Source organism: Macadamia integrifolia, chromosome 3, assembly GCF_013358625.1.
Source record: "Macadamia integrifolia cultivar HAES 741 chromosome 3, SCU_Mint_v3, whole genome shotgun sequence".
NCBI classification, from domain to species: Eukaryota; Viridiplantae; Streptophyta; class Magnoliopsida; order Proteales; family Proteaceae; genus Macadamia; species Macadamia integrifolia.
Window position 1 is genome coordinate 7200898 of NC_056559.1, and position 18911 is coordinate 7219808.

Sequence of the window (18911 nt, forward strand, 5' to 3'; positions counted from 1 at the left end):
AAACAAAATCAAACGGGCCCTTAGTGCACTTTTGCTCTATATGTTCCTTATATCAAGGTTATAGATATTGATATCAATATAATAATTAGTATCAAAATCTGTTACATTCGATTTAAAGCTCGTACATATCAATTTGGTCGATATATGATACGATACTTAGTTTTTTTTTTATTTATTTTTTTTATAAAAGTATAATTATTGGAGAGGAATTTTATTTTTCAAAAGAAAGGTGTCGTCATCTAATACCATAAAAACAAAATATATAAGAAGATGTCATCATCATTACATGCGTGGGAGCATAGAAATTTCATCATTTCATCCATCATATATTATCATATAAATATTTTTGGGGGAAAAAAAAAAGGTTGTCAAAATTGTTTGACCCATATGTCCTAATTTTTCCAGTAGTAATTAGAAACCAAAGTCCCCTCTGTTTCAGCTTTTAGCAGTGCACCCACGATACGGGGGCATTCGATGTTGGTTTCTCTTCTCTCTCTCTGGACAACACAACACAAAAATACAAAGCAACAAACCTCATCAACAAAACCCCCTCCGCAGCCTCCTTTTCTTCCCAAAATCTCAAAAAAAGAAAAAAAAAAAAAATCGATTTTCTCCGATCTTCGGAACATCCGATCTGATAAAAACATCGCATTCCAATTACGAAACAAACAGGATAGAGCTCCCGATCGATTCGTTCGGATTGGATGGGTATTATATTCGAACTCTATAACGTAATCGAGCGTGCATCGCGCATTTTGGTATTGGATTTTCATCTGTGATGGTCTTCCGATTGGATTTCGATATATATCAGATGTTGAATCCGGTGGAATTGAAGGAGGGATGGAAGGACTGAGGAAAGGATCTTATAGAACTTGAAGATGCCCGGTCTAACGCAGAGAAATGCTCAATTCAGCATTGCTTCATCCACGAAGTATTCGTCTTCATGCTCCGACGGATCGGTTTCGGCAAACGGAATCTGGTCGAAGCATAGCGAAGACGTCACCTTCGATCAGCTGCAGAAGGTGCTAGATTTTGTTTCTAAAATATATTTTTGATCGTCAGGATTGTCGCTTCAATTAAATTTGTGATTCGTTTTAGTATTTTATTGGTTTCTTTGTGAAATAAAGTTGAACGCTTGTGAGTGTTGAATTGGATTCTAAACTTCTAATGATAGACTCAGTGTGTTCTTTTAGTTTTTTGGCGTGTTTGGTTGCCTGATGGCCCTGGAAGAGGGGTTTTTATTAGATTTTTTAGTATTTGATTTGTCAGATCCCGTTTGCATGTATATGCACGCATTAGGAGCTTCAGCGGTTCTCTTTTCCAGCGAAGCGATGAATTTTTTACAAGAGGAAGGAGACACTATACAATCATACGTTATTCCTATATTTGGTTACAATCAGACGTTATTCCTATATTTGCAAAACCTTCCTCTCCCTCCTTCCTAAATTCGTTCTTCCCTTATTATGTGATGCTACATGATAAATTTGCTGCTGCAATTGGGATTGGAAATAACAAGACTGTAATGACTAAACTCACAGCTAATGTAGAAGAATTGATGTTGGCTTCCTTTCACTACTATCTTTTATGTAATGGATAACTCACAAACCGATTATACTTTGACCCAGTCACTGACAACATGATCCCTATACTTGTGATGTAGTTCTGGAGTGAGCTGACACCTCAAGCCCGCCAAGAGCTCCTGCGGATTGATAAGCAGACACTCTTTGAGCAAGCTCGTAAGAGCCTTTACTGCTCTAGATGCAATGGGTTGCTGCTTGAAGGTTTTTCACAGATTGTCATGTATGGGAAGTCTTTGCAGCTGGAAGGTGCCGCTGGGATCCAACCCAGTAATAGAGGAGCCCTAAAAATCCAGAACGATAGTGGGGGCAATATAATGCGTTCGAACTGTCAGGGTGATATCCAAGACCCATCTGTTCACCCTTGGGGAGGTCTGGCTGCAACAAGGGATGGGCTATTGACACTTTTGGACTGCTTTCTAAGCGCCAAATCGCTCAAGGCAATCCAAAATGTAGGTTTAGTGAGTCTTGATCAGCCAATTATATACCTGTTTCATATGATTGTTGGTCTTTTTTAATTGGTATTGACCTTTTCCCCCCTTTTTATTTCAGGTCTTTGACAGTGCACGTGCAAGAGAGCGGGAGCGTGAATTGCTCTACCCTGATGCCTGTGGTGGTGGAGGTCGGGGATGGATAAGCCAAGGAGCAGCTAGTTATGGTAGAGGGCATGGAATAAGGGAAACATGTGCTCTCCATACTGCCAGACTTTCTTGTGACACACTGGTGGATTTCTGGTCAGCCTTAGGGGATGATACTCGGCGCTCTCTTCTACGGATGAAGGAAGAGGATTTTATAGAGAGGCTCATGTACAGGTGGGCTTTTGGTCTGTGATTTAAATATTTATCGTTTAGTGCTTCATGTCAATAAGGTTATGCTAATGAGAATAAACATGTGATGGGCAGTGGGAATTAGGAAATTGTGAAATTCTGCTAAATAGTTCTGACAATCAAAGATGTCTTCCTCATGGCCCTGGGAAAGTTTACAATTTAGAGGACTTCAAGGTTATATGGCAACTGGTATCCGAACAGAGTTCACAATACCTAGCATTCTCTAATAGATGGCTTATGTTAAAACAAAGATTTTGGATGATGGAGCAATTAGGCAGGCCATTAGCAACTACCTGGTTCTGATTGGAGCAGCAATAGAAAGGTTTATTAATAATTTATGCATAGATTTAGGTGCAAGGGAAACCTATCTGGCTTCTGCTACGTTTTAAAAGCAGAAAGTATGTCAAATTCCCCCTCCCTCCCTCGCCCCGCCCCGCCCCGCCCTGCCCTGCCCTGCCCTGCCCTGCCCTCAAACTAAAATAAAAGGAGAAGAAAAAAAAAAGGCTTTGAGTTCTCCACCATTAAGGTATATTTTTGTGGAAGCCGCTTCTAGAAAAATAAAATTTCTAGTCATTTTTCTTTTTTCTCACCGTCATTGACCCATGCTACTGTACTTTCTGAACCAATCATCATCAAAGTAAGAAAATGGGAATTTTCTTGGACTTATACACTTTTCTTTTTAAATTAAGTTTTGGACCAATTAACATAGGGGTTATAAAATTGGCTTACTGCCAATCGTAACGAATGATCATGTGCATACTTTTCATTTACTTGCTAGAAAAAAGATTTGTATTATGAATTGAAACTTGTGAAGAGTCGAGCTTCAGAAACTGTCTGCAAATCTTTCTCATTCTGCCCCTCTACTTTTATGTGAATGAGAACTAAATTTATAGTGAATTGCCAAATTCTCTTTTAAGTATGGGATAATTGGACGAATGTGTATGATTTTAGAGAAAATCACGGTGCTGTGGTACTCCTGGGGAGACCAAATTTCTGGCTTTTTGCAGCTTGTCATGCCAAACTACTGTCTTATTCAGACTTTTATTTTTGGTGGCAAGAGATTGGATACACTGATTACTCCTCAATAATCCCAAACTTGTTTCTGGTGAACACCAAGTTCGTTTTTGGGGCATCAGACCCCCACATCTACGATTATCTCGATTTCCTTAACTGGAGCATTTGGTGTTTTGTGTGTTGTCTCGTAGTTGGTTGTTTTAACGGTCTTAAGAATTCAATGTTCATGTCACAGGTTTGACAGCAAGAGGTTTTGCAGAGATTGCAGAAGAAATGTTATTCGCGAGTTCAAGGAACTGAAGGAGCTGAAGCGCATCCGGAAGGAACCTCGCTGCACCAGTTGGTTCTGTGTCGCAGACACGGCCTTCCAATATGAGGTGCTTTCTGGAGCAATTTTCTGCAACAAACTTATTTTTTCCTCCTGCCTTGCCATCAATAGTGGGTGGTTCCTTGTTTCTTTTTCATGTTTCAACTTTTTTGGCCTGTCCAGTAAACTACATTTTGTTAGATTCTTATGCACCGTCTTATACATAAATATTATTTATTTTACTGTTAAGTTTTGGGACTAGGTTGTGGAACATGATTTTGTTATTAAGGAGCTTATTGGAATTGTTAAATTTTGTCTTGATGTTCTGACCAGTGGGACCTGAAGCCATGCTTTAACATTTCACAGGTATCTGATGACACTGTCCACGCTGATTGGCACCAATCCTTCGTAGACACTGTTGGAACATACCATCACTTTGAATGGGCTCTTGGAACTGGAGAAGGAAAATCTGACGTTATAGAGTTTGAAGATGTTGGTATGAATGGATGTGCTCAAGTGAATGGCCTGGACCTTGGTGGTTTGAGTGCATGTTTTATTACTTTGAGGGCTTGGAAACTAGATGGCCGTTGCACGGAACTTTCTGTTAAAGCCCATGCACTGAAGGGTCAACCATGTGTCCATCGCAGGCTTGTAGTTGGGGATGGATTTGTAACAATAACGAAAGGAGATAGTATCAGAAGGTTTTTTGAGCATGCTGAAGAAGCTGAAGAAGAAGAGGTGATTCTAGGACTTTCACTAGCTGATTTCTATTATTCTCAGTTGACCTTAATTTTCTATTCTTTCCTTATTTTTTTTCATGCTGCTTTCTTTTACGAAAATGTTCATTGCCTATAGTGTTTTACAGTTTTGACCATTATTATTTTCCTGTGGATGTTGTCATTTGTACATGCAGGACGATGATTCCATGGATAAGGATGGAAATGAGCTGGAAGGAGAAAGCTACCATCCTCAAAAGCATGCGAAGAGTCCAGAACTTGCTCGAGAATTTCTTCTAGATGCTGCTACTGTTATATTCAAAGAACAGGTATGTCGTATTCTACTGGGAAGTGTCATACTTAATTGTTGTTGCTATTTTATTCATACATCAAATAAAATTGTATCTTTCTTTAACTTCATGCACTGGGAAATAGAGTTTCATTTATATCTGCTGGAGCTTAAATCTGAATCAGGAAAGACCTGATTTTCTAGTGCCTCCCATTCCCTAATGATGGCTATTTCAGTAATTGAAGTCAATATGAATGTCTTTTCGTTGATCGACTCAACCATACCAATCCCTATTCCAACTAATTGGAGCTGATCACGTGAATCCTGTTCTTCCACTTCACTCTACTTAGGCAGGTCTTAACAGTGAAAATGTCTTGGCAACCTTCATGCTTTTGTCATTAATAATATTTTCACAGTTTCCTTTATTGTTTGGCACAAGGAGATTAACTTGGGAGATGGTTACTAAGTGGATATTTTGGAAGATGCTAAGAATTTGGGTGCATATAGCAATGGAATCATATAGACTGAATTCAGGAATACTAACCTGACATCAAAACCTTAATAGAATTTTGACACGTCAAATGGATTAATTGCTCTACTGGTTGCAATTATAAGTTCAATTCAAGTGATAGAGTGAAGTGGAAATGAAACCCTTTTGAAACAGGGGTCTCCCATGCTGGCAACAAAAACGTTGCCAACACCAGCAACAGTAGCACCACCAGCAAATAGGCTGATCTGATGCTTTCAATGAGATGCAGCTTATTCCCTTTCTCCTTGATCGGCAGCCCACCAAAAAAGAAAAGGCTCTCATTGCTTAACTCCACCACTCTATGTGGCCTGTTATGGTTGGGCTTTGAGGAAATCCCCTCGCAAGGACTGCCAAATTTGAAGCTTCCCATTCAATTTCTTATGGATTCTGGTTTGCTAGTATTTCAAGGGACTTCTTTTTGAAAATCAGGCTTTGGGATTGGCATAGGGCAGATCATGCACAAGGCTTGGAATTGAGCTTCCTTTAATGGAATGTATGACTTCAATGTGATGAGAATTATAATGTTGAATGGGAGTAACACAGGAATATAATCACCACCATTTTGTGGTGCGATATTTCATTTTGAGCACATTGGAGCTGATTAGGGAGTTGTCCTGATCAATGACAAGCTTCGCGAAAGTGTTTGAGGTGGTATGGCCATGTTCGAAGGAGATCTGAGGATGCAGTAAGGAGGAGTGATCTGATTTAGATTGAGGGAGCCAGAAGAGCTAGGGGCAGGCCTAAAATGACCATAGGCGAAGTAGTGAGAAATGACTTGCATAGTCTCGTGGTCTTGTCCCAAGTATGATCTTGGCTAGAGCCTATTGGAGGGCATGGATCTATGTAGCCGACCCCATTTAGCTGAGAATTTCCTAACTTGTTGGTTGTGCCTCTTGCTGCTTATTCTCATCTTCCTACCCTCATCTTTCCATCTCTTCCTTCCTCCTTTTTCTGTTTGGACTTCTTTCTATTTTGTGGTATGGATCCATGTAGCCGACCCCATTAAGTTGGGATAAGGCTGAGTTTGTTTTTGTTGTTGTTGTTGTTTGATGGTATATAGTTATGGGTTTTTATTTTTAATAGGCTCAATTATAAGGCCCAAATTTTAAGTCCAAAGGGGGTACACGAAATTAGTATTTTAATTAAATATTTAATACTAATAATGGGACCCATTAGTTATTAGTTAGGAAGTTATCTTGTTAGATAAAGTTTATCCCATTTGTGGGACTTAGTTTGGAGGAGATAAGGTTCATTTTGACTTACCTTAGGCCTCTTTCTAAAGAGTCTACGTGTGAAAGGGGTTCTTTATCTATTTAAGTTGTTATTTCTTTTATTATATAATTATTTGAATCAAGTGCAAAGCTTAGGTTGGTTAGATATCTATTTGATATCTTTTTTCTATTTGATATATACATGCTAGAGGCTAGACCTCACCCCCCAATTTGGAATTATGGGATAGAGTTGTTTTGTTTTTGAAAAGCAAGTTGTGTGCTCTCTCTTTTTTCTCTCCCACAATTTCTCTTTTCTTTCCTCTCTCGTCTCCTTATTTTCTTCTTTCCCTCCGTGAGCAAACTCTCCATCATTTGATCTGCATCAACTTGGTATCAAAGCCAAACTTAATCATAAGTATCATGGACCCCACTCTCTTGTTTGCTCTTCGTAAAAAAACTTCAAGTCGTGCAGTAGAACTTGCAAACACTAGAAGCATCTATCAAAGAAACTCGGCAACAATGTGAAGAATTTAAGTTCCAGTTGTTTATCACAACCGATAGTATGGGATCTTTGTTCAATAAATTGATCTTAGTCGTTGAGCAAGGGGTGGAAAAGCAAAAAGACAAGTCTTCAATGATGGAAGACTGGCGCAGGACGGGTTTGGAAAATCTGATACAAGTCTAAGAATTAAGTAAATTTGGGTTTGGGAGGTCTACTAAAAAAACTGACTACACATAATGCAAAAAATCAGATTTAACAACAACCATAAATGATGAAAATTTCCAAAATACTAGTGCAGAAAATTCATTCTAGGATTCATGGAAATTTAGTAAAGGATACATGATAGGCATTCTGTCAAGCATTTCCCATTCTTTTTCAGTCTCATCATAACAATGATGTGGACCTCTGGTGGGTAATGAAACCTATGTCGTCTATAGGCTCTCTATGCACTAATGTAAGGCTAGGTCTCAACAACCAAACCCCATACTGGATCACTAACCAACTCAAACCAGGTACTAATTGTAGGTCTGCCAATAGAATATAAAATCAGCTTACTGGACCCAAACCAATGCTTAACAATCCCTTTTGTATATCCAGCAATGCCCAAGAATAGTAGGATAAGGTCCTACTAAAGAAACACAGCAAATAACAAAGTAATACCCCTAGCCGCAGGTCACAAATTAGGTCAAACCTGTGAAATTCTGAAACCATTGAACTATTGCCCTGGAGGGGCTGAAATCATGATCGACGGTGTGTTATGAAGGCCTTAACAAACCCCCAAAATTATTCATCCAAAAAAACCCCCAAAATTGGGCCCAGAATGGATGGCTGCTTAGATATGAAGGTTCTTGATTGAAGTCATGAAATAGGGAACTTTGAGGAAATCTTCAAGAACATGAGGATGAAGCTTCAGCAGGGACTCTCCTGATGGTCTGAAGACTCTGATCAACTTCTCCAAATCCCACCTCAAGTTGTTGGTGAGGGGCTGAGACTTGCTCCCTCGAAGTTGCCTCAGTTTCTAGAGAAAACTATGAACCGCAGGTCTTGGAGTTGGTCTGAAAAACCTCAGCAGTAACCAACCGATGGAACTTGATTTTGGCCTTCAAAGATTGATGATCAGATGCTGAAACACCCTAGATAAAGAGAAAACAAATAGGAAAAGAAGAATTGATGGAAGGTTGAGAAGGGGGAATAAGAAGATAGATGTAGGCCTCTCACCCTCTCAAAGTTTGAGGCATCCCCACCCACTCAATCGATTCTCTCAGCCATGAAGATTGACTTAAATTTCATTAACTCAAAACCCCGTCCCAAAGAGCTGGTATCGATTCCCTTAAATAGTCTTGGAAGCCTTTTCAAAATAGAAAGCAAATAAAAAGGAAACAAGTACAAAAATGGAAACTATTCCTATCTCAAACTTTCCTAATTGAACTTAATTGTTTAACAAGAAAAAAGAATCAATGACAACTTCTAATTCTTCCAATCGAACTCTTTTTCTTGTCCATTGTAACTTGTTGACCAAGGCAGTAATAAAGACTAAAAGGAAGCCAAAACTGAAATCGATGGAGCTCCTTCGAGGCCCCTACAGCTGCCCAAGAGACCTTCCAGAAGTTTCTGACCAAGGTAGGAAGAATGGAAACAAATTTTCACTCCACAGCCTTGCTACCCATGACAGAAGAAAGGTCCACGCAAGCTGGGAAAATAGCCTGGAGCCTGCGGCTTGATATGCTGGAAGTTTGGCCTGAATTTCGAAACAAGCATTGAAACACTTTGACCCTATTTTGAAGGCATGATCTACATCACGCACAAATTGACGTGGTTGGTCATTAGGGACTTCACTCCTTTGATTTCCATCCCGTCTTCCGGCATCCTCTTGCTGAATTCATTTTCCCTATCTCTAGGAACATGCTCCCTAGGCTGCCTTGCAGCCCCAATAGTTCTCACACGCATATCTTGGGCCTCAAACTGGTTTTGAATCTCATCCAATCTGGCATTTGTGTGACCCAACTGTTCAGCCAAATTATCTAAGTCCATTGTTCTTATTTGGAATGTGGTTGGTATTAGGCTCCACTATGGGTTGACATACAACAAATGGGAAGGCTTTAAGAGGACACAAAGGCCTGGAACCTGGCTCTGATACCAAATTTGGTGCATAACAGGTTTGGGAAACCTAGAAAAGTGTCCCAACTAAAAAGGTAGGAAGGCTGGGAAAGGTATCCAACTCATTCATCTCTGCATACATGCAGAGATTCTTAACTAGTATAGCCATAAATAAACAAAGAAACAAATCGTGTGTGTAGGATTTCATCCTAAGTATAAAAGAGCAACCCAGTGCACGAGGCTCCCACTACCGTAGGGTCTGGGAGGGGCAAATGTAAGCAGCCTTATCCCCTGCTTCACAGGAGAGTCTGTTTCCAAGTTTCAAACCTGCAACCAACTGGTTGCAGTAGTGCAACTTATCCGTTGTGCCAAGGCTTGCCTACAAATTTTATCTGAAGTATTCAAAGGAAAATTTAATCAGAGAAACATGATAGATCATTACTTCCGTTTGCTGTCCCACAGGTTAAAAAGCAGTGAATAAGTGTTGAATCACTACCTAACTCCAAAGATTATGCCCTTAGTTTTTCTTTCTGTTAAATGATGAATCCTGTTGTGTTTGAGGCTATAATTTAAGGAAAAAATAGGAAAATTGGGACTAAGAGGGTGGTAGCATAAGAGGGAAGAGTTAGGGAGAGAAAGGGGGTTTGGCTTCACACCAAGGTTTGTAGAGAATGGGAGAAAACCTCACAAGTTCCAACCCTATTTTCATTCCTTGTCTTCCTTATCATGAGTACAAAGGGGCCTAATAACATTTATATATATATATATATATATATTTTGTGGTCAAACACACAGAATTTTATTACTAAGCAAATTGGGAGAAAATGTCCCTACAAACTGGAGAAAAAAGAATAGTTATTCCTAAAATAACTACCCACGTAACTACATATTAAACCTAAAAATTGTTATTTCCTAAAACAACTACCCAATACCCGTATTGCTACGACATAATAACATCACAACAACAAAATAAGATACTTTGGCCCCAAATATTAGTACAACAAAATATTAAAATAACTACTCATAATGCTGGTCATCTAGCCATAATGAAGTGACATGTGGCTGCATATGTTTGCTTCTCCTCTGATAATTCCTAAATATTGAAGTGATGTCCTCATCAAATACGAAGTGGCTCTAGTTATCATTGAATAACCACCCATGGAGGAGCATAAACTGATTGATCTTTCGATTGAACCAATCATATTTTTGCTTCTAGCCTTCCACATTGCAACTTCAACAATAGATTCCTTACTGCATATTTTGTACCTTTCGATTGTGGTATGATAGGTGATTTCATAGAATCATAGGGTCAAGAATGGATGTTGATCATTTGTTAAAGATCCACTCATTATATAAAACTCGAGGGTGAGTTTCTCTAACAAGAAGAGAATACTGCAGGAATATGATCACCACCATTGGATGTGGTTTGATCTTTATTTTGGGATGTTTTGATAGTATATGGTTATTTGCTTTTCTTTTAAGTGTTTTTATTCTATTGGGCTCAATTTTAAGTGCTTTTGATCTTTTGTTTTGATAGTATACTACACGCAACTCACGTGCGTTACGTCCATCAGCAAGGCAATCCACTACCAGACCTACTACAATGTAATAAGGATTTGGTAGAAGATAACTCGATAGCCCCGCTAAGCATGAAAACATCCTTGGCAAATGCTTTCGCAGTGGTTCGTCTTTCATAAATCCAAGAATTTCACCTCTGACTATGAAATACGAATGCCCCCGGCTGTCCCTGTTAATCATTACTCCCATCCCGAAGGCCAACGCAATAGGACTGAAATCCTATGATGATGTTATTTTCTAATGGGCTCAATTTTAAGGCCCAAATTTTAGGCCCAAGGGGGTCTACAAAATTAGTATTTTAATTAGGTAGTTAGTATTAGTAGTGGGGCTCATTAGCAATTAGTTAAGAAGTTATCTTGTTGGATAAAATTTACCCTATTTGAGGGTAATTTAGAAATATAGAAATAAGGCACTGTTAACTCATCCTACAATCAGGATCAATAGGCTGTCCAGAAAATAACTTTCAATGGTAGCAACAGGCCTTTGAATGTTTCTCAGCAATAGGCTGAATCACAGAAAAATAAAATAGAACAGAAGAATAAACAGAAAATAAAGAAGGAAAGAAAGAATAGGGATGGGTCTCTCACCAACGGCTTCTCACCACACTCTCTCCCAGAGCAATTGTTTTTCACAGAAGCATGGTTGTAAAAACAACTCTTTTTTCCCTTTCATTCAAATCGTTCCCAGGACTCTTAGTGGTCCATTACATATATAGTGATAGTTGCTAAAACCAAAATGGAAATAAAGGAAAATAGAAACTCTTACAAAGCAATATTGAGACTGGTACAGGAATCTAACGAAGATCTTAGCTATTACCAAAGTGGAAAGTACCAAAGAAATAAAGTCTAAGCTAACAGAAAAATAGAAATTACTAAACGTAGAATTAGAAACCAACTAAAAAAGCAAACTGTAAAAGATCTTGGAAGCATTTTTCTTCCAACGCAAACTATCCTTGGGTCCCACAAGATCTTCTGAGACTCTTCTACTGCAAGTAACAAATATTACAAGTAAACCTCCTTGCACTGTTCATGTGAACAGTAACTCGTGATTAATATTTTTTTTATTGAATTCTGTTTTGATCCTTTTTTTCTTCATGCTTTGATCTACGTCAGTGGGACTTAGTTTGGAGGAGATAAGGTTCGTTTTGAGTTAGCTTACGAATCTTTCTAAAGAGAATACAGGGTTCTCTGTCTATTTAATTTCTTATTTGTTTTACTATTTAATTGTTTGAGTCAAGTAGAAAGTTTGGGTTCGTTAGACTTACATTTTATTTAGTTTGAGTTTTTTGTTTCTGTTTTATCAATACATGTAAGATGCTAGACCTCACCTATGATTTGACTATGGAATAGGGTTGTTTTGTTTTTTAAACGTGAGTTATGTGCTCTCTCTCCTCTCTCTCTCTCCCCCTTGATTTCTCTTTCCTTTCTTCTCTCTGTTTTCTCCTTATTTGATCTGCATCAGGGAGCTAGGGCAAAGGTGGACCATTGCCGGTCAAATTGTTTTGGCCACTTTTGAGACCGTCATTATGCACTTTCTAGATGAATAATCCGCAGCTGTGTGTGTATGGTAACCATAGGATACAGCCCATAAATGGTGAAAAATATATTGATGGGAGTTACATTTTTGCTGGGATGTTGAATGGTGTATAAAGATGCTCTTGCTCATCCATGGTAAAGGATATAAAGATGTTCTACACTTCTACCATTGCTTCTTTTCAATGGATGTGCCAAGTCTGCTGACTGAAAATCTTAATGAACAAAAGAACTTCCACGTAAATGCCATTTCATAGTTTGAGTCAATTCATGTTTACCCAAATTCAGCAAGTAAGTAGTTAATTCTAAAGTGTGCCCTTTTCAGGTAGAAAAGGCTTTTAGAGAAGGAACAGCCCGTCAAAATGCCCATAGCATATTTCTCTGTCTTGCCCTAAAATTGCTGGAAAAGCGTGTTCATGTTGCATGCAAAGAAATCATCACCTTTGACAAGCAGGTACTTTAATACTCTGTAATTTAGGATAAGATTTGCTTTTGGGAATCAATTGTCAGCAAAAATGAGCAGAACTTTCTCAATTCCTGAGACATCCTTGCCTGATGCACCATTTGCCTCTACAGATCAAGCTTCTGGAGGAAGAAGAGAAAGAAAAGCGTGAAGAAGAAGACCGCAAGGAGAGGAGGAAATTGAAAGAAAAAGAGAAAAAGTTGAGAAGGAAAGAGAGAATAAAAGAGAAAGAAAAGGATAGAGAAACGAAGTGTGTTGATTCAAAGCAAACTCCTCTGAATCCTGATATTTGTACGGAAGAACAATCACCGGTTGGTGAGGAGGAGTCAAGTAACACTATCAATTCAGGCGATTCAATTGGTGATACTGGAGATAGTTCGATAGCCGACCCTCCTCAAGATATTCAAGATGAACAGCTCTCATATGAATGTGTGGATTTGACAATGCATAATTATAAAGATGATAGCGTAAGGCATGTGTATAACACCTCAGATGGGGAAGTCAATGTAAGGGATGCGAATGGTTTATTTACAATTGAACAATCGAAATCTTCTCGGCGGAAGCTGAGATTCAGGAGAGAATTTCAGTCAGTCCCAGCTTCCAAATGGTGTGATAGACGCCGAACTCCAGTTACCAGTGTCGATGGGCCTCTACTTGATGAATCTGATCCTAGAGTACCTGATGCATACGTGGAAAATCCATACAGATGCAGCAATGGGAATAGACAACCAAGAAACAATCCTTTGAAGTCCGACACCAAAAACGGTGTCCTTAAGTCTGGTGAAAAGTACCACTGCTCCAACAACAGGATGCGCGATAGATATGACTACCGTTCCTGTGGATGCAATCAAAATAATGGCTACAGGTCAAAGGATGGCTCACATATATCTGTCATCAGATCATGCCGGGAAGTCAAAACTGTGAACAAGTTAGACTCTCCATCAGATATATCCAGGCCATTCTCTCGCAGTAACAAGTACAATAATGGATGTCACATACCGGATAACTGTGTAATTACGAAAAGCAAGGTGGTCGCAGGCAATGTGACTCCAGGTAGAGATTTTCTACACACAAAGAAAGTCTGGGAGCCTCTTGAATCACGGAAAAAGTACCCTCGCAACAATTCAGATTCTGATGTTACCTTGGGATCTACTTTCAAGGTTGATGAATGTAAGGAAGGTAGATGTAATGGAGTTAGGTCTGGGCAGCAACAACCTGATAACCCTCTGGAGTCACTCGGTGAGGTGTACTCATCTAAACAATCTGAAAATTCTGGAAAAGCTGGTGGTTTGAATTACGATACCTGTCAAAAGGATGATACTGGGAGAGGATCACAAAACGCCAGCCAGGGCATAGAGAAGGGCCGCCAAAATGGATTTGGTTTGGGAGACAAATCTCCTTGTTACTCAAAGGACGTTGCTTCCAGCTCAGATAACTGCTCTTCATGTCTTAGTGAGGGAGAGAGCAGTTCAGCCTCTTCAAGTATTCAAAATGTGGAATCTTTGTCTACGTCAGATTCAGAAGATGCAAGCCAACAGTCAGATGGAAGAGATGCTTCAACATGTGGTCAGAATGGTTTTCTTGAATGCCAGAATGGGGCAGTAGATAACAAGCGGAATGCTAACGGAAGGGAGTCCCTTATGAGCAAGAAAATGGGAGTTCCAGTTACCACCAGCATGTCAGGAGGTAGTTTTCCTGGGGATCCACCCATTAAACATGCTCATAATCCTGATAGTGGTAGAGTCACCTTTGATATGGGTTCTCAGCCACACTGTGTACCTCCACCAATCCATAACCAGAACCTACATTTCCCTGTGTTTCCGGCACCTTCAACAATGGGGTACTACCATCAACATCCAGCTTCTTGGTCGGCAGCTCCTGCAAATGGGCTACTTCCATTTTCCCAACCAAACCGCTATCTCTTCACAGGTCCTCTTGGTTATGGCCTATCAGCAAACGGACCTTCACACTTCTGTATGCAGTACAGTGGTCTACAACCTTTGACAACCCCTGTACTTAATGTTGGCCCACTTCCAGTGTACCAACCTGTTAATAATGGCAAAGGCTTGATGCCAAAGGACCAGAACCAGAACTCTAGATTATTTGGTGAAAAAAGAGTGACCAAGTTAGCTGATGCAGTGGTAAGTGAATGTTCTCTTGAGGGGCCAGCTCCAAATGACCAGGCTTTACTGGAGACTCCATCACATGGGGAAGATGGAAAGCCTGGGCACACTGCTAAATTGCCTAATGACAGTACAAACTTCTCATTGTTCCATTTTGGTGGGCCAATAGCTGTGGCAACAGGACACAATTGTAATCCTGTGTCCTTGAAAAAAGGCACTTTAGGGGATTTTCCCCTGAATTCACCTGCAGGTCCTGCTCGAGTTGATTCTTGCACCAAGGAGACAAATGTTGAAGAATACAGTTTGTTCGCGTCAAGTAATGGAACAAGGTTTTCATTCTTCTGAAACAGTAAGCAGAAGGTGGAGGGAGGCGGCTGAAGAGAATTTGGTCCCCTTTCCCTAATTTGGTTATAAAAGATTGAGCTTGTAATTCCATAGACAATAATCTTTTTCAAGAATCCCAATTTTAGCATATCTTCTCTTCAGTTGATTGTCATTTCAATTGTCTTATTGTTTTTTCCCCATTGGTAGAGAAAATATTGCGAGAGTGGTACATTGTTGAAGGTTTTTCTGTATGAGGTAAGCCTTTATTACTAATTAAGGTATTTGTTGGGTGATCATCACATGAACTCAGGAGCCATTTTTATCTAGAATTTTATAGAGCTTTCCATTTGAGGACAATAATATTATGTTGTAAATTCGAGGCAATTCGCTTGTTTAAAAGATAGTAGATTTGGGTGCACTTCCTTGGTCAGATCCTTGAGATTTAAGTACCCATTTCCTCAAGTTGGAGCTTTGTTTCTTATCTGGGAAGCTAATCAAACTAGTGGTTTAATTTGGTTGATGGATTTTAATCAAAGGAAAGGCAAAGTTTGACTCATTAAGTCACCCCATGGAACTCCTCTCTCTCTCTCTCTCTTTCTCTCCTACATAGTGAAACATCATATTCTTCGCCCAAAGACGTAGCACACCACATTGATGTGTGAATCTCGTTAAATCTTTGTGTCGTGCGGATCTGATTTTGTTTATTTTTGTATTTGTTGGTGTTTGCTATAACAATCTTGAAGGCTAGTGAATTATTATTCTCTCTTATACGAAGGGGGCAGTTTTCTTACACAATCCCCTTTGGGCAAAACTCTGGCTTCATAAACTTGGTCTGTGGGATGGGTGTAAAACTCTCTTATCACATAGACCTGCCCATGTTGGTTGATGTGGATATCATGAGCATAATTTGCTACGGGCTGTGCTCATAGGATCTTCTTCTATCCCCTTCTTTCTTCAACATCCCAAGGAGTTCCCTATTCTCCATAGGTTCAGAGAAGCATCACATGTAAGAATAACAACAGTAACTATCCAGTAGCAAGATTGCTATCAATAACAGAAACTAAAAGCACACCATAATTCCAGAATGACTGCACATCTGTTTCTGATCTCATTTGTCTAATCCTACACATGAAATGGCCAGTTTTTACTCCATTAGAAGTATCAACCATCTATTCCTTGAGGTTCCTGTCTTACAAAACTTCAAAACAGAAGGATAAAAACCAAGCTTGTCAACAAATTCTGCGATCTCAAAAGAATGATTGGCTGCAACCTTCTCCAAAGTAACTTTATCAGGCAAGTCACAGACAATCACATCAGAATGGTGTTGCCTTTGTTCTTCCAAAGCCTTCCTTCCTTGGGAGTAGCTAATGACCAGTCTTGCACCTGTGCAGTTTTACAGTCAGAACCTTAAGGAAATAAAACAGAGAGAATTCTCACCCAAGCTAAAGTGAACAGTGAGTCATGAACAAGAAGCAAAAGTTGGCAGGGAAACCAATCAACCAAGTGGTCAATGAAATCTTCAGTGCCAATTGAAACCAAAACCCGAGAATTCTCTTTAATGTCCCCAGCAGAGATTATCCATTTAGCCTTATCATGTTGTTCATTGGAATTTACATCATCAGATTCAAGAAATGACCAGTCTTTCTCAGCAAAATCTTTGAAGTTGATGACAGAGATTGTTCCGTCATTTGAGTAGGCTGGAGTATTCAATGGACTGAGGAGATTCAATGAACTGAGGAGCACAAAATGAACAAAATGAAGATCGTAGTGACAGAGGAGAGAGAAGATCTGACTATTAATTTGGGATTACCACCTTGTTGATGACAGAGATTGTTCCCTCATTTGAGTAGGCTGGAGTATCAATGGACCGAGGAGCACAAAATGAACGAAATGAAGATCGTAGTGAAAGAGGAGAGAGAAGATCTGACTATTAATTTGGGATTAATACCTTTTAATTTTGATTGGTGACTATTGTCTCTTATGCTAATTTATCAAAGATTTGCCAATTAATTTGAAGGTCCATTTAAGAATGCTAACTTAAGAACATACCTTAATAATTTTAATTTATGAGGGCGATGGTGTTTATAGATATTAATTAAATATAAGGAAAATTATCTTGTACCACCCCTAAAATTGAAAATAACTTGGAGTAACACCTAAAAATAAATATAATGTCTAGTAGACCCCTCACTTTCATCAAATTATATCTAAAAAACCCATTTCGTTAGGTTTAAAGCATTAAGTGATGATGTCATCAGTCATTTTTTCGCTAAATGGCCAATCTACCCTTATGGGTATGTTTAGTTACTATAATGACCTTCGCATCCAATTAGTAAAGCAAAGTTTGGGAAATACTTTCCCAAAATCAACAATCGCATCTTTGATATCCCTAACCTCTAGTCGCCGCTATGCTGCTCTGCTCCGTTCACCTGCGAAGACCATACGAAGGAGGAAGCGCCTCTAGTCGCCGCTATGCTGCTCTGCTCCGTTCACCTGCGAAGACCATACGAAGGAGGAAGCGCCTCCATACGATGAAGCTGAGCACCTGGTGAAAGCTCTAACCTCTGCTCAGACTTCTTCTACAAGTGAAAAGCCATTACCTCTGCTCCGTTTACCCTCGAGGACAAAGGAAAAGTGGAAGCTTCTCAGTACGACGGTGATGAAGCTTCTACACAACGACGACGAAGCATCTGCTCCGTTTACCTTTGAGGTGAAAGCCCTAAACTCTAGGTGGATTTTTTCTCTAAAATCCCTCTATCTCTCTGTTTTTTTGAGAGCAAAAAAATAGAATTTATGGTGTTTTCGAAAAGTGATCATAGAGATGAAGATCGGCCTTGTCTCTATAACCCCTACCAAGATTTGAATCTACCGGTCCAAACCCTGTATCAGCTCCCCACATTCCCTGAATTCCTTTTCCAATAAGTGTCCCTTGTGAAGCGCAGATCCTGGGGGGAGAATCTTACGTATTACACCGACTGTGTCTATCTCACTGGAGCTATAGCCGGCGCAGGCAAGAGTTTTGTTGAAGGTGTCAAAGCATTTGAAGAGGGAGACAACTTGAACTTTGGATCAATTGCATCCTCTAAGTCTTAGGTCACTCTGCAGTCAATTCGGTAACCGAGCTGGTGCTATTGGCTTGTTATACATGGGACTGGAGAGCGGGCTAGTTGTTGTTAGAGACAGGATGATGTCGTGAATAGTGTCTTGGCCGGTCTTGGTACCAGAGCCCTGTATAAGGCGGCATCGGGGCCAAGTCAGCCACTGTTGCCGACGCTATTGGAGGGTTGATGGTCGGAGCTGTGGTTATTGGGAAGCAGGTTTTGAAGATATATGTTCCCATCTAGGGTTTGTTCTCCTCCTTCCTTCTTCGTGTGTATTCTTAATGAGTTATCATATTTGAAAATTTGAAATATACATGTCACTGGTTTCTATCTTTCCCCTTTGCATCTCCATGTAATTGGTGGAGTGCGTGAATGTTGTTGAATAATTGAGCCATCTATGTATAGGAAGAAACATTCTATTCTATGAGTTATACTGAATTATTAATTCGAGAGTCGGAATTGGAATCTCTGTTGTCCCTTATGAACTCATCCGACTGGTTGATTGCAGGTTAATTCCTCTCTTATTGTTCATGATTCAAGGTTCTTACCAATAACCAACCCCACCCCCCCAAGAAAAAAAATAATAATAATAAAAACTGGCTTTATGCGGTTGTTATGATCAAATTCATAGAATAAAAATGCTTTTTCTGGGCTTAGATAAAACTTAAATTGCATAAATTATCTTCTCTCTCTCTCTCTCTCTCTCTCTCTCTCTCTCTCT

At 39.5% G+C, this 18911-nt stretch overlaps 1 protein-coding gene and 1 pseudogene across 2 annotated transcripts; both read left to right on the forward strand.

The window, feature by feature from the left end:
• The first annotated feature begins 435 nt into the window (after window positions 1–435).
• Window positions 436–15394, forward strand: LOC122073612. Of its 2 annotated transcripts, none has more exons than XM_042638209.1 (8): window positions 436–1022; window positions 1661–2029; window positions 2130–2389; window positions 3678–3795; window positions 4092–4463; window positions 4639–4770; window positions 12505–12633; window positions 12756–15394. In XM_042638209.1, exons 1-8 carry the CDS (start codon window positions 879–881, stop codon window positions 15108–15110), a joined length of 3879 nt encoding a protein of 1292 aa, XP_042494143.1. In that variant the 5' UTR covers window positions 436–878; the 3' UTR covers window positions 15111–15394. The 2 variants fall into 2 exon arrangements, with proteins under 2 accessions (XP_042494143.1, XP_042494142.1); XM_042638208.1 differs by having other exon boundaries at window positions 437–1022; window positions 3654–3795.
• A 2488-nt stretch (window positions 15395–17882) lies between these two features.
• LOC122073768 lies at window positions 17883–18433 on the forward strand (annotated as a pseudogene).
• Window positions 18434–18911: the final 478 nt, after the last annotated feature.